The 14,416-nt window shown below is 48.9% G+C and overlaps 1 protein-coding gene across 5 annotated transcripts; it reads right to left on the bottom strand.

Annotated features, from left to right (window-relative positions):
* Positions 1–32: 32 nt before the first annotated feature.
* Positions 33–12,644, bottom strand: IL4I1 (interleukin 4 induced 1). 5 transcript variants are annotated; one of them, XM_072607259.1, is made up of 8 exons: positions 7,765–12,644; positions 4,610–4,655; positions 4,296–4,510; positions 3,698–3,810; positions 3,314–3,515; positions 2,554–2,622; positions 1,298–1,434; positions 33–1,213 (listed from the first exon to the last, which is right to left on the bottom strand). In XM_072607259.1, the coding sequence occupies exons 2-8, from the start codon at positions 4,620–4,622 to the stop codon at positions 448–450; spliced, it is 1,515 nt and encodes a 504-aa protein (XP_072463360.1). In that variant the 5' UTR covers positions 4,623–4,655; positions 7,765–12,644; the 3' UTR covers positions 33–447. The 5 variants fall into 5 exon arrangements, with proteins under 5 accessions (XP_072463360.1, XP_072463358.1, XP_072463359.1 ...); XM_072607257.1 differs by having other exon boundaries at positions 4,296–4,655; positions 7,765–10,026; positions 10,208–12,644; XM_072607258.1 differs by having other exon boundaries at positions 4,296–4,655; positions 7,765–7,897; positions 10,208–12,644.
* Between the last annotated feature and the right edge of the window lie 1,772 nt (positions 12,645–14,416).

Below are 14,416 nucleotides of genomic sequence, written 5' to 3'. Positions count from 1 at the left end.
GCAGATGGGTAGAGGAGACGTCCTTCTGCAAGTTTAGTTTTAGTTTTCAGCGTTTACTTTTAGAAGATTTTGAGTTCGGAATAATTTCCTCCCTCCTTCCCTTCCTTGTCCCCAAGATGGCACTCAGTTTTAGAAATCTTTTAATTGACTTTTTCTGGTCACCCCTGGCTGGAGCCTGTGGGCAGCTGAGTGAGGGGCCTTTCTGGGTCCACATCCAACCCTGGCAGAGTAGGGGCACCGGTGTTGGCAGGGCCTTCCTGAGTCCATGTCCGAACCTGGCTGGTCAAGGGCATCAGTGTAGGGAGGGCCTTCCTGGCCCCCTGCGGCCGACAGAGCAGGGGCACTAGTGGAGGCAGGGCCTTCCTGGCCATCGTGGCCCTGGTAGGGGGCTGCTGGTTGAGGGAGGCTCTTGGGCCTTGTGGACATGAAGGGGCCTCCCCTGGGGCCCTAAGTAGCTGTGTGTATCTTCTGGGCTGCCCGTAGCCCTGACTTGATGGCTGTCTCCACCCACCCATGAGGGAGGGCTGTGTACTCCCCAGCAAAGTGCAGGCGTCCCTCAGGCTGTGTCCAGTTCCAGTGCCAAGGCTTCTGCCCGGGCTGTGGGGGCTGCATCACAAAGCCACCCTGGCTATAGGGGTCCTCCCCCCAGCGCTTCACGGCCCCTCTACCGTCCCACAGCTCCCGCACCTTTTCACCATGGAGGGCAACAACGTCCTCCAGTGCCAGGCGCAGGGTCTCTTCCTCCCCCAGGCCTGCAAATGCCGCTGTGGCATCTGACCATGTGTAGGATGCGAGGAGGAGGCTGCTGGCCTCCCCACCACTGTCTTGTGGGTAGTAGAGAGCACGGACTGGTCGGTCAGTGGACGAGTATCCCCCCATGATGCCCTCATCCTCCCAGAAGGGCTTCCGGAAGCTGAGGAAGACCTTGGTAGCTGGAACATAGTGGATGTTGCGGAGTGCCCGGCGGAGGGCGGGGTGGAGTGGTGGCTGGAAATCAATGTGGCTGAGGGCTGTGGCAGTGGTGGCCAGTAGGACATAGTCTGCATCCAGGGACAGCAGGCACGAGGGCTGCCGGGGGTCACGGTAGAGGACAGACGCACCTTTATGATTCTGGGACACCTGGACCACAGGTGCCTGTAGCAGGACTGGGCCCGTCAGGGAGAGCAGGAGGGCGCGGGGCAGCTGGTCCCAGCCATTGCGGATGCGCCAGTACCTGTGCACAGAAATAGAGGCTGGTGGGCAGGGGCCCAGAGTAGGCTGCTGCTAGCCTCCCCAATCCCTCCTTTCCTGTGCGCACCTGAGCTGGTCATTGAGGTAGCTGTGGGCGCGCAAGGCCTCCACGAAGCTGAGGGAGAAGAACCCATCTTCAGCCAGCACGTCTCCCAGCAGGTGGACAGCAGCCAAGCTCAGGTTCCCTTCTCCTAGGAGGTAGTCCTAGGGGGCAGGGGTAGGTCCATGGTGAAGCACCTATACTGCCTTCTTGGCCACCCCTGGCTCTGTTCCCAGCCTTTTGCCTTTGGCCTCTGTTTCTAGGGCAGGGCATGTGGGGACCTCTGTGACCAGCCCTTGGGGGGGCCTAGACGGCTTCTGATCCTCCAGCCCTTTAAGCCTCGGGTTTGAATCCTGGCCCTGCTCCTTGCAGATAGTGGCCTCTGGCCAGATCCTCCCCTGATGCTTTCCAGCGCAAAGTCCTCAAACCCCACTTTGAGGGGCTGCCCCTGTTTATAGGGTCCTCGACTCAGCTGGAAGAAGCTCGGAAGGCCAATCCAACCTCATTTTACAGTGGAAGGAACAGAGGCCTGGGAGTGAGTCAGGGGTCACAGGGCTGGTAAGTAAGGCAGGATTTGAACTCCGATCCTACTGGTGCTGAGTCCAGTGGTCAGTGTGTTACCTCACTTGGCCTTCCTCTCTGTGAAGGACCCCTGGGTTCACATAGCTCTACTCCCATAGACTCCTCCTGGGACCATTGCCAGCTACTAGTCCTGTGGGCCTCGATCGGTGTCTGTCAGCTTTCCCCCTTGTCCTTCCTTCTCTCTTGCTGTGTCCACACTGCTGCACATCCACACCTCCCCTTCTATCCCTTCTCCTTTCTTTTCTCCCTCTCCCCCCACTCCCATCCCCCCCTTTCCCCTCTGCTGCATGGGTCAGTGGAAAGACCCATATTGGGAGTTAGTTATTGTCTGTGTCCCTGTGGTAGAATCCCTTAGCCAGCCTGGACCTCAGCTCATCTGGTAGATGAAGGGCCAGGGCTGGGCTGGAGGGAGACTCGCTGGCATTGCAGCTGTTGAACCTGGAGTCCAGGATCTGGCTCTTCTAGCTTTGCTCTGGCCTGTGTCTGGGGGTCCCACCTCCTTTCCCCCTTTCTGTCCAGGAAGGTGGAGGATGTAGATCCAGTCACCGCAGGAGCCCCAGAAACTAGAGGCCTCCCAGTTGGCCCTTGCTTGGGAACAGCATTCTCCTTGGGCCCCTTTTGGAGAAGCCCCCAAGGCTGGGCAGTAGGACTGGAAGGAGGGTGAATGGGAGTTGGTGACCAGGGTCTCCAAGCCTACTTACCAGAAGGGTGTAGCTTTCAAATTTCTTTATCATCCCGGAGCAGCCCAGGTGTTTGAGGTCATAAAGGGCCTAAGAGTAGAGTGAGGACACAAACTGGTACCCCTTGCTCGGTTGTGTCCTGTCGTTCCCCATCTCATCTCTGCCCCATTCTCTGATCCTCCTACAACGTCCCTGGGGGCCTGGTCCCATCTGTGACCTGCTCCTTGCTGCTTTCCCAGAGATCCTGAGCTCAGACCTTGTCCTATCAAATGGAGAACTGGGGGACCTTAATTGGATCCTGCGATCGCTGAGGCCCACAGAGGAGAATGATTTGTTCAAGGTCATCCAGGATTTGAACTCTAGTCTTCCTCCAAACTTAAGTTTCCTTCCTCTCATTCTCCAGCACCACTCACGTGGGAGCCCACCCCCCGCCCTGGCGTGTTCTTGGGGAGCTGTTGGCATCAGAGTTGGAGGGGTCCTTGGTCCAGATGAGAACCCCCTCCCCCCAGCATGTGGGTGGCAACAGGATTGGAGGGCTAGGTGTGTGTTGCCCTCCATAGTGGGGCATGCTTGGATGAGGGAACTGCTGGCCATTATTTCCAGGGTGGCTGCTTAGAGCCCCAGGATCTATATCCAAGTACACTCTGGGGCTGTGTATGCCTGGGCAGGTCATTTCTGTGGCCTCTACTTCCTTTGTAAGATGTGGGGATGAGGGTAGGGTGAACTAGGAGCCTTCTGTCCCTGCAGCTGGGATGGAGCTGAGCCCAGGCTCTGGGCACACCTTATTCAGGGCCATCTGGTAAATGGCTTCCGGTGACTGGCCTCGCTCGGACGGCCGCAGGGGGTACCCCAGCTTCTCGGGGGCTGCCTGGACCACAAAGTTCCGTAGCTTCACTCCATTCGCCTCGGTCCATGCGTTCATATCAAACTGAATGAACTGGGCCAGGGGGAGGCCCAGGCGGGTACAGAGCTTTAGGAGGATCCTGAGGGGAAGCAGAGGGACACAGGCCCTGAGGTTAGGAGTTGTGTTCGTCCTTGGTTGCCGAAGAAGACCATGCCATCAGAGAAATGATGACATGACTTGCACTTGACTTTATTTTGAGTAAGGGAGGGCTGAGTTAGGACTTAGCGATGGACTGAATGCTGGAGGCAGTCAGGACTGTACCTGTGGCTGGGTGGTATCCTCATGGCTCCCAGTTCTCCCAGCCAGCCTGTCTTCTCGTCCCTGTACGTCAAGATCCGTCCCCCGACTCTGTTGCTGGCCTCCAGCAGAGTTACCTGGGAGGGGAGTTTGTCAGTGCAGCTACCCTGCCCCCCAGCCTTGGTTGGGCAGTATCCAGGGCCACAGCCAGGCAGGAATTTTGACTTAGGGATTGCTGGGTGAGGAAGCAGCGTGGCCAGAGGAAAAGGATTTTCTTATCCCCAACCTGTCCTCACATCTGGATTTCAGTGAAAGGGATGGTGCTTCCCCAAGGTGGGATGAGTGGAATTTCATTCCCCCAAAGTCTGAAGAAGTGAGAGACTCACTTTCTGACAGATGTAGGCCATTGGCAGTTAGGTTTGAGTGGGACTTTGCTACAGATTCAGGGAAATGCCTTGGCGTGGGTGTGTCTCTCTCCACATGTCTGTACCAGACCGGGTTAGTAACTGGCCTCCTTCCCTCCCACTGAAGTGAATGTGGAGTTTAGAGCGTGGGGCTTCTACAGTGTGACTGCATCACTTGACAGAAGGGGACCCAGGACCTTGGAGTGGGCTTGCCTGACCTTGTGTCCGGCATCTTCCAGCACTTTGGCCGCCACCAGCCCAGCTATGCCAGCTCCAACCACTGCCACCCGCTGGGGCCGTGTTGTCTGGTTGAGACCTTTGCTCATGATGTCCATTAGCTCCTTGTAGTCAGGATCCAGGAAACATTTCAGGAAGGGGTCATCCCCAGCATCTGCTTCACTGGCTCTGGCAAGGTCCAGGAGGAGGAACAGTCCTGGGAAGAGGAGAAGCCATGAAGAGAGTGGTTGTGCCTTAGGGAGGCAGAGCCTTCTGCCCCACAGCCTGGGCAGGGGTAGAACCCTAGGATACTTACCCCACCAGCGCATGACTTGGAAGTGAGCTGGAAATGGAACTGGGGGCTGAGGAGAAAAGCCAGAGGCGTGAGTCCCTCAGCCAGATTCCCACGTCCCCAGCACTGCCTCCATCTCCCCATCCAGCCATCCTGCATAGCTCTAGCTCTCTATATTGGGGGGGCTTTGTTTATCTTTGTTTCCAGCTCTGCTCATCCCTGTTCTGGGTTTTCCTTGTTCATCCTTCTGGATCCCTGTCCCTGTCCATCTCTTCTTATCCAGCTTTCTCTCTGTCCCTGTCCCTTTCCTCTTCTCCACTGTCTTTCTCTTACCTGTCACTGCTGGGGTCTCCTCTCACCCTCTGCTTATGCCTCTGAAAGGTCAGGCAAGATGAGAGCACAGATGCTTTCTGAAAAGCCCCGCCTGCTCCTCCCTGGCTCCTGCGTTCTGATTTTGGGAAGTTCAGTTCGTTTCTCAGGAAACTGAAACTCTTCTCCCAAAATTTGGGGGCTGACTCAGGCTAGCCCCACTCCATTTGAGAATGGGGGTCAGGTGGTGATGAGAGAGGAAGGAAGTGGGACTGCTCAGCCGCTTCTCCCCAAATAGTTTTCTTGGGTGCCTGGGACTTTCCTTGCCCTCATGTCTCAGGTCTCTTTCTGTCTCTACGCTCTCTCTTTTCCTCCTGTCCTTTATCTCTCTGTCTCAGACCTACAACTAGGGAGGAAGGCCAACAGCGACAGACCTGTTTTATTTCCTCTTCCTAACTGTTGGGGAGATGGATTAAAGAGGGGACAGGCTGCCTGAGGTGGATGATATAGCAGAGACGGGAATCACTGACCAGTTTTCCCATGGTGCGGAGCTGAGGCCTTCATTGTACTTGTCTTTCTCTACATAGCCTTGGCTTACCCATGCCCTCGCTAAGCTATAGTGCCTAGAGTTGAGTACAGTATTTCAGGGGGATCTGATCAGCGCAGAATACCCAGGGACTTTGATCACTTCCCTCGTCCTGGAAATCGTGCCTTGGTACAGCCTAAGACTGTGTTTGTTCATTGGACTTAGATTTCACTGGAATATCTCTGTTTCCCTTCCTTCTCTCCTCTCCCTCTTCCTCTTCCCTCTCTTCTATCCCTCCCTCCCCTCTCCCCTCTCTTCTTTCCCTCCCTCGCTCTCTCTTTTCTCTCTCCCTTTTTCTCCCTCCTCTCTCATATTTGTAGTCTTCATGACTACCTTTCTCCATTTCTCTGCCATTCTAGTCCACATATTTCTCCATTCTCTTGTTTCTGTTTCTCCAGGGCTCTTTATCTCCATCTCTGTCCTCCCTGTGATTCTGCCATTTCCTCTCCACGAGTCTCGTGTCTTCAGCCCTATCACTCCAAAGATCTCTGTCTCCATTTTTTCCTCTCCATGAATTTATTGATTTTTCCATCTCTAACACTACAATTCTCTCAGCCCTCCATAGCTTCCGTAGTGTCCTCTCATTGAAGAACGGTGACAGTACTACAGCTCACAATGAGCTGATGCTTCTGGCAACAAATGCTAAGGACGAAAAAGAAGGGGGACCAGAAACTAGTTTAGGGATGAGGATGATAAAGGATAGGAAGGGTTAAAAAAAGAGCCACTGATCAGGACTAGTGGGATGATAATACAAACAAGAGAAGGTGAAAGTGCTCAACTTGTTGCTCCTGTTCTTTTTTCCAAGAATGCTTTTTGGACTGTGGAAAAACGCCATGAAAATGATTGGCAGGGAATGAAGATAGAGCCAGGACAGTGAGGCAATGGTTAGACCCTTCCTGTCTTCGGTGACTTGAAGCCCCATCTTGGGATACTGAAAGAATTGGCTGATCCCCAGTCAATGATCTCTGAATAATCATGGAAAACAAAGGATGTATCACAGGACCAGAGTAGGGCAAATGCCACTTTGATTTTTAAAAGAGGGAAGAGAATGGAATGTGCAAACCATGGTCTGATGAGCTTGACCTAAAGAGATGAGCCATAGAAAAGGAAGTGACGATCACAGAGCCAGTATAGCTTCATCAAAAACAGATCATGCCCTTTCTGACTTTTTCTTTTCTTTTTTTGATGAGATCATTTGACAAAAAGTCATTTGAGTAGGCAGGTCTTAGGCAAATTCTGGCTCTTAGAGGGAGAAAGGCATCATTGAGCATACAGATTATGTTAAGAGCAACCAGTGAACAGGCATGCTGTGCTAATAGTTCACCTAGGATTCTTCGTTCTGTTTTAGCAAAGCATTTGCAGCACCTGTGCTCTTCTTGTAGCTAAGAGAGGTGGATTTGGAATTGGTGAATGGATCTGAAGAGTGATTATGAATGATTTGATGCTGTCTTGGAGAGGGGTTTTAGGAAGTGCCCTATGGAGCCATGTGGCTGGTGTGCACTCATGGTCTTCCATAGGTGATGCAGAACTGTAAGGAAGATGGGGTACAATAGATAGGAGAGGTCAGAGTCTCAAAGCTCTTAATGGACTCCCTATACCACTGGGCTGAATCTAGTAAAGAGAAGTGTAGTTGAGATAAATGTAAAGTTCTACAAATCATCCTCAGAAGTACAGGATGTAGAAGGCATGGCTAGGCTGCTGTTCAATGGAGAAAAATCTCGATGTGATTATGTTGGCAATATAATCTGGCAGTCGAGAAAACTAACTTGATTTCCCCCAGATTGCAGATCTTTGGCTGTGTTAGGAGAGCCAGTTTGTTCAGGAGGGACCCCAGGGAGGTGCTTCCCACTGTACTCTGCCCTCCTCCAGTTACTGCTGGAGGACAGTAGCAATTTCTGGGCACCATGTTTGAAGAGGATGACAGCAAGATCGGGAGTTTCCTCTGGTCAATCAGAAGCTGAAGAGTCCTAAAATTGAGCCATGTGGGAGGAGAGGGGAGGAGAGCCAAAGGCTCAGACTGCACCTTCTGCCTCTCATTTCCAGGTAGGGCTGTCACCTCCTTCCCTACCTCCCACCTGCCAGAGGCAGGAGGACCTAGCTATCTGAGTAATGAATGCAGTGGAAGATGAAGTGATGGGTCTGTTGCTTTCAACTTAGGAAAGGGGTAAAGGTCTCTGAGAGCAAAGTCCAACTTGGTTTCAATATAGAATATGTGACTATGGGGATTCCAAAGCCTTTTTAATAGGTCTCTTAGAAACATCTCCCCAACCAGCTCCAATCTTACCTGTGAATGTGTTTTTCAGTAATACCAAATCCTCAGCTGACTTCTACCTTCCTTTGCATTCCCAGCATTGAGTCCTTGGCACATAGTAGGCACTTAATGTTGTTGACTTGAAAAACAAAGTGTTGTGGCTGAACTGTGGGAAAGTAATAATAGCCAATGATTTTATTTTATATAATCTCTTTAAGGTTTACAAAGCACTTTACAGATATTATCTCATTGGATCCTCAATGGTGCTGTTATTATCCCCAGTTTACGTTTAAAGAAATTGAGGCAAACAAAAATAAAGTGATTTGTCTAGGATCACACAGGTAGGAAGTGTCAGAGGAAGCAAGGAAAGAAGGAAGGAAACCACCATTTATTAAGTCCCTACCATGTGCCAGGCCCTGTACTAAGCACTTTACAAATATCATCTCTCTGAATCCTTAGAACACCTCTGGGAGGTGGTGCTATTATGAAGCCTAGTCTACAGATGGGGAAACTGATGCAATCAGAAGTGATACAAGTTGCTCAGAGTCACACAGCTAGTCAGTATCTAAGGCTGGATTTGAACTCAGATCTTGAACACTGGGCCACCTAACTAATCTTGGGACTGCCAAGACATACCCATTGTTCTTGTAAGCCAAGGACAATAATTGGAGAATTATTATCCCATTGTTTGACATCAATAAGCAACATTAAGTTCATTGAAATGGCTCTTGACTAAATGGCTTCCCAAAGCCCAGAAATGGCAAGCAGTCAGCACAAGAGGTGGTTCTTGGAGTCTCTGCTTGTGCTTTGGGCTACTGAGATGAGTTTGTGAATGTTTATGGCAGCAGCTCTGATGACTTGATGGTACTGTTTGAGAAGCAGGCACTGAAGGGTACTTCCCCGAGGCCAGAACCGGGGTCTTGTGGTTAATCGTTGAAGCTAAATTGGTTTTAGAGAAGACGAATACTGAAAGGAATTCTATATTAGGAAGAACCAATATAGTTACTAGAGCCTCTTCTCTTCTGTTGAAGTGGAAAGATGCTCTTCCTTGGGATGTTCAGTTCATCCTGAGCCCCACTCTTAGTTTCTGATGCCTTGGCTGCCATCGCTTCAAGCATGCTGCTGCGGGGAACGGCTGGACATTTGGGCTTTCTGACCTTTTGAGGTTCCGGGTTTGGGTTGTCTCCTCACTGGGGGCTCTGTCCCCTTTTCTTCAGAGACCTGTTCGCCCTCAGCAGGTCTCTAGTTCCAACTGGATGTTCTGTCTCTTTGCTATCACATGGCCAATGAAGAGGGCAGTGGAGAGAGAGAGGTGGCATTCTTCCCTTTCCGTGGCTTGGAAGTCTTACCCTTACTGCTGCCCTCCCCACCTCCCCCAGTTTGGAGTTCTCTCCTACTCCATTAACTCACCTAGAACTAGCTCCCTGTTTTTATATGTAGTCCAAAAGATGATTGCATGTCCAGCAATCCATCATAAGGTAACATGTATGACATCAACTTTCTCTATCCAATGACCGAAAGCTCATGTGATTGAAATGGATGGACTGAGACAAGCACAGGCAAGAGTCAATTGAGAATTTGGGAGCATCTTCATTAGCCGGCAGCTGCCTCATGGAAAGACCCAGAGGAGACAGCCCCGAACAAGGTGTGTGTGTGCTTTTTAAGCATTTTGGCGCTTCCTGGTACAGCTCTGCAGTTTAACATCAAACATATCTCACAGAACGGTTTTGACAGGGGCCCAAGGGGCTGCCAGGCAAAGGGGTACAAAAAAGAGGGGGGCCCAAGCAGCTGCCAGGCAAAGGGGTACAATAGAGAGGGGGGCCCAAGCAGCTGCCAGGCAAAGGGGTGCAATAGAGAGGGGGGCCCAAGCAGCTGCCAGGCAAAGGAGCACAACAGAGAGTGGCTGCTACAACAGAGAGGGGGGCTCCTAGGCACTGCTAGGCAAGGGGGCACAACAGAGAGTGGCTGGGCCTAACCCTGCCTAGAAACTCAACAGACATTTCTCAACCCAGGGGCTCTGGGGGGGGGGAGGGGGAAATAATGTCCACTTCACTCCCCCCTTTTCATGTAACTAATTTAAACGAGGGACTCATCAGAGTCCAAAGGGGCATAACTGGCTTGACGTGTGAACGATGTATCCGCGCCTTGCATCCTGCGACCTTAACCACTGATAAGTTTGACAGGATCACTTGAAAAGGCCCGGTCCACCGAGGTTCAAGCGAGGATCCCCGGGGTAGCTGTTGCTTGATATAAAGATTTGAGAGCACTCGGGGCCTCACGCAGAGCCTGTAAGGACTTAAGGAGGGCAACATTAGAAAAGTCGGGAAGCCAACACCCAGAATTAACAGCTCAAGGAACAACGGGAGAGGGGGGGTACTCCGTACATGATTTCAAAGGGGAGCCAGAGAGAGAGCCGTGGGATTGGAGGGGGGGGGGTACACCTAGCCCAAAGCAGGGCAAAAGGAAGGAGACTCACCCAGGTCTTGCCAGTTTCAACCTTTAGCTTAGCAATATGCTCCTTCAGGGTCCTATTCATCCTTTCTACCTGGCCTGAAGTCTGGGGCCCAAGTACATGCACTCAAGCACCCCACCCTGTCCCACTTTGAGCCGATGGGACCCAACATATTTTGGGATAAGGGGTGAAGGTCTCAGCTTCTGAAACTGCTTCCTGCTGAGACTGGACGTAGAGCTGATCCTGCCTCACAGGGTCCCAACATTGGAGGGGTTGGGTCTTTAACCAGTCAACAGTACAACAAACGATGGGGAGATTTGAGTAACTTCCAAGTTTCAGCTACAGCCCACAGCACTTTCACAAAGAATGCTGGCAGCTGGTAAGGGGGGGAGGGAACCAACCGACTGTCCACAAACTCAGGTATCCAGGGAGAGAGGCCTTATGGAAGAGAAATTTTCTGAAGACTTTCCACACCACTACTAATACAGATTATCTGTTAACTGATCTCCTTCACTTTCCATACTCTCATACCACTCCTTTTTCTCCTTCATGCTTTTAAAGGAGAAGACCAAATCTGGACAAAAACATGGACAATCTCTAAAATTAAATACAATCCTCACATTCTTTCCCTAATACCTTCTTCCCTTCATCTATCCTCTTTATATGAATACATTTACAAGGGGACTATCCCATGTTATAAGTACAGATACAGAGATTTAAGATACAAAGGTAGATCAATGAATTATCCATTCAGAGGTTCCATCTCATCTGGGAAGGGACATCATCTGATCAGTTTTCTGTTCTAGATGCTCCTTCAGTCATCTTCAGCACATTCTTTATCTTCTTGTAGAAATCTGGATGTCCACTCTCCTACAGAACTGCCCTTAACACCATTTTAGATGACCATTCTTAAGCTTTATACCTTTATCACTCTACAAAATCAAAATTGGGACTTTGGCTAATTGTCATATTTAAGAAATCCACATTAGAACCCAGTATTTACATCTTACATTCAGATCTTTTAAAGCATTTACAACATAGGCCACAAACCATTTTTCTTTCAACCAACTGAGACCAAATAATGGTTAACTATGTATGCTAACCTCACAAGTCTTATTAACCCAATGGTCTCCACACTATTACTAGAAATTAAAAAAAAAACAACCTTAATTTATTGTTGTTAAGTCTAAAGTCCTAAACCTGACAGCTTAATTTTAGACAACCTCAGATGTTCCCCTACCAACAATCTGTTATTTCATAAATCTGATATTAAACTTACAAAACCTGTGACTATAGGAAATTGCCACTAAGAGTAGGGACATTGCAGGGAAACAATATCTCTCTCACTTCATGTCAATTCCAGGCAGGAGTAGATTGTCATCTGGCACTCAGCCAGGCTTAAAATCCACCAGGTGTCAGTGGGGAAATCGAGTCAGGAGAATCCTACCTCAGCCCAGGCTGAACAGCTGTTCTCCCAACTTTACTGTGAGATCATTTCTTGCACTTCATACCAGCATCTCACAGGCTTACTGACATCATGGATCAGAAGCTCAGACCACCTTTCTTGCTATCCATACCTGGAGTTAGACTCAGAAAAACAGTCAGTTAATAGTCCCATGAAATCTTAGAATAGCAAGTTCCAATAATAAGGTTTCAGATATGGCTATAACTTTACATTGGCTAAGGAACATCTTTGACTCTGTTGGAATTCAGAGAGGAGTGAAATTTTCCAATCGTGCAGTATCTGTATTATAGCCAAACTCAGGAACAGTCAGGTGGGAAACATTCCTTTATAAAAGGACACAGTGGAGAAAATGACCAGGAGGATCCCATCCCAGATTGAGTCTAGAATTGTCCCCTTGGTGTTTCCTCTCCAGATACAAATTTCACCTGATAACAGTACAGGATGCAGGATCACAGTCCCTCTGAGTAACTTGTGGCATATCCTTTCAGATACTGATTTAATGCAGACAACTATACCCAAATTCAAACTTAAACAAAAATATTTATGGTCCCAAATGCTTTTACCTTAAACAGCAAATTTCACTAATCCCAACTTAAAGCCAAATACAGTTATTTGTATTCCCATGGAGTTGAAATAAGCAATGAAGATTAACAAGACTCACATACATAAGAGATCCTTCTTTCAGATCCTTCTTTCTCAAATTTAAAACTTGTCCTGATATAAAAGCCAATTGTTACAACTTTTGAGCAAGTCACATTCATTGTTTATGAATTATATAAACCAAACAATTTTCTTAGGACTGATGACCGTGTCCACATGAAAGGGGCATTGGCAGTTTCACAAAATAAAAGGCATTGGCATGGATCCCATGCCTGCCAACCCCAAACATACAGGAGGACTGTTCTGAATGGGCAGAACCAGTCTAAATAAATTATTACTCCATTCATTTCTTTCCACACATAGTAATCAATTAACAATTTTAGGTTTAGCATTAAAACAGCAACCTTTTAGCTGTAACCTCTTTAACAGGCAAAGGTGAAAATACCTGGTTTTCTAAATAACGTAACTGACTTTACACAGCTTTTCCAACATCTTTTAGTTTCAACAAAATTCAGATTACAAATTGCTTTCTCTAACACCATTTCTGGATTATAGAGTAAAATAAAAATCTTGATGGTTCTAACTTTTACTCAAGAAAATTTCCTGTCTGTGTCCACTCCTTAAAAATGTTTTTGAAAGAAAAAGTTGTGAAACTGCAAGTGGAAGTGAGGGAGACTCTGGAACAAAGTTCAGTGGCGCCTAGTCTCCTCCTTTCCACTTGGGAGTTTCAAAGCTTTATCTCTGAGGTGTCTTTTCTTTTTCTTTTCTTTTCTTTTCTTTTTTTTTTGCATTTTTATGCATTTTCTCAATTTGTCTTAGTACACCATAAAGGGGTGTGTGGGATGGCTCAGATCCCTACTTAAATCAATTACTCAGAGGCCTCTCAAAGTGATGACAGAAAGTTTATTTACTAGATTCTCAAGAATCGGGACAATCCTATACCAGTTCACCTGGAGTAGGAAAGCCGAAGACAAAGAAAGAAAAGGCAGTGATTTCTATAGACCCAAACCAAGTCCCTCCCCCCCCCCCCACTGACCATTATTCTCATTAGCTGAGAATATGATCTTACATTCTAGACACGAAATCTAACCAATCCCTTTTGAAATGAAGACATCGAGGAATTATGTAAGTTTTAGCCAATCATTGAGACCCTAATATGCTACACAGTTTTATATCCTTATATGGAACTATTCTATTCTAAAAATATTGTAACCTTGAGCCTCTAGGTCTTGCCTCACTCCTGGGAGAAGAATTACAATCTGAGGAGTCTTCACTAAACCTATCCCACTCAGGGGCGACCGGTCTCCGGGGGTGGTGGGACCTGTCGAAGGGGTGATCTTCTCTGTGTGTGGGGAGGTTTTAGAGACCTTAGGGTTAGGATGGGGAATCAAATCTATCCAGATGCTGATCTATGGGATCTGATCCGGATGGTCCGGATCCCCATTCACTGTTCTCCGCACCTGCCCTGCAGTGGATTTATCAAAAATCCCAAGGTGGGCCGTTCCTGTTGACAGGATAGAGTTAATTTTTCCTTGGAGACTTCGTACCCATAACCAGCTGCAGCTTGTTGGAATAGTTTAAAACATTTTAACATGGATTGCAACGGGGGTCTCAGGACCTGAATGTTTTTGGCCCATGAGACCAGGAAAGGAGAGTAAGATACAAAGTCCGATTAAACTGGGGCTCAAACAAAAACACAAAACAAGAGACAGACAAAATGCAGAATGCAGAGTCCGTCAAACGGTCTGGACTCTCAGATGTTGGGGGTGTAAGCTCAGTTCCATGTGGACAGTCTCGGGCAGGTAGAGGTGAGGACTTCTAAACCTTAGAGTTCTCATGAGGCCCCCCAGGGAACAGCAGGGAATTGAGGTGTGAGACCGGGATATCTCATGCATTTCTGCCTCTTCCCGTGGGAAACGAGCTGGGAGAGAGCATCCCCGCCCTGGAGATTGGCCCGGGGTCTGAGCACACCTATTGTTGTCTAACAGGCACGGTATTCAGGTGCAAACTATGCAGCAGGAGAGCTTAAGTAGGGTCAGGAAAGCCTGAAGGCGCTCTTAGCGCTGAGGGGCCCTTAGAGGACAGAAGGCCCCCCTTCCCTCTCTCCTCTCTTCGCTCTTCCCTCTCCCCTCTCTCCATCTCCCACTTCCACTTCCATTCTCTTACTG

This window comes from Notamacropus eugenii, chromosome 5 (genome assembly GCF_028372415.1).
Source record: "Notamacropus eugenii isolate mMacEug1 chromosome 5, mMacEug1.pri_v2, whole genome shotgun sequence".
NCBI classification, from domain to species: Eukaryota; Metazoa; Chordata; class Mammalia; order Diprotodontia; family Macropodidae; genus Notamacropus; species Notamacropus eugenii.
This window is presented reverse-complemented; position numbering and strand designations above follow the sequence as displayed.

Excerpts from the sequence above, each read along its gene's own strand:
- IL4I1 (XM_072607257.1), bottom strand. The coding sequence starts at position 4,622 with ATGCGCTGGTGGGGTAAGTATCCTAGGGTTCTACCCCTGCCCAGGCTG. Across the intron at positions 3,516-3,697 it reads AGGATACCACCCAGCCACAG|GATCCTCCTAAAGCTCTGTA; the intron begins GTACAGTCCTGA and ends GCTTCCCCTCAG. Across the intron at positions 1,435-2,553 it reads TTGAAAGCTACACCCTTCTG|GACTACCTCCTAGGAGAAGG; the intron begins GTAAGTAGGCTT and ends CCTGCCCCCTAG.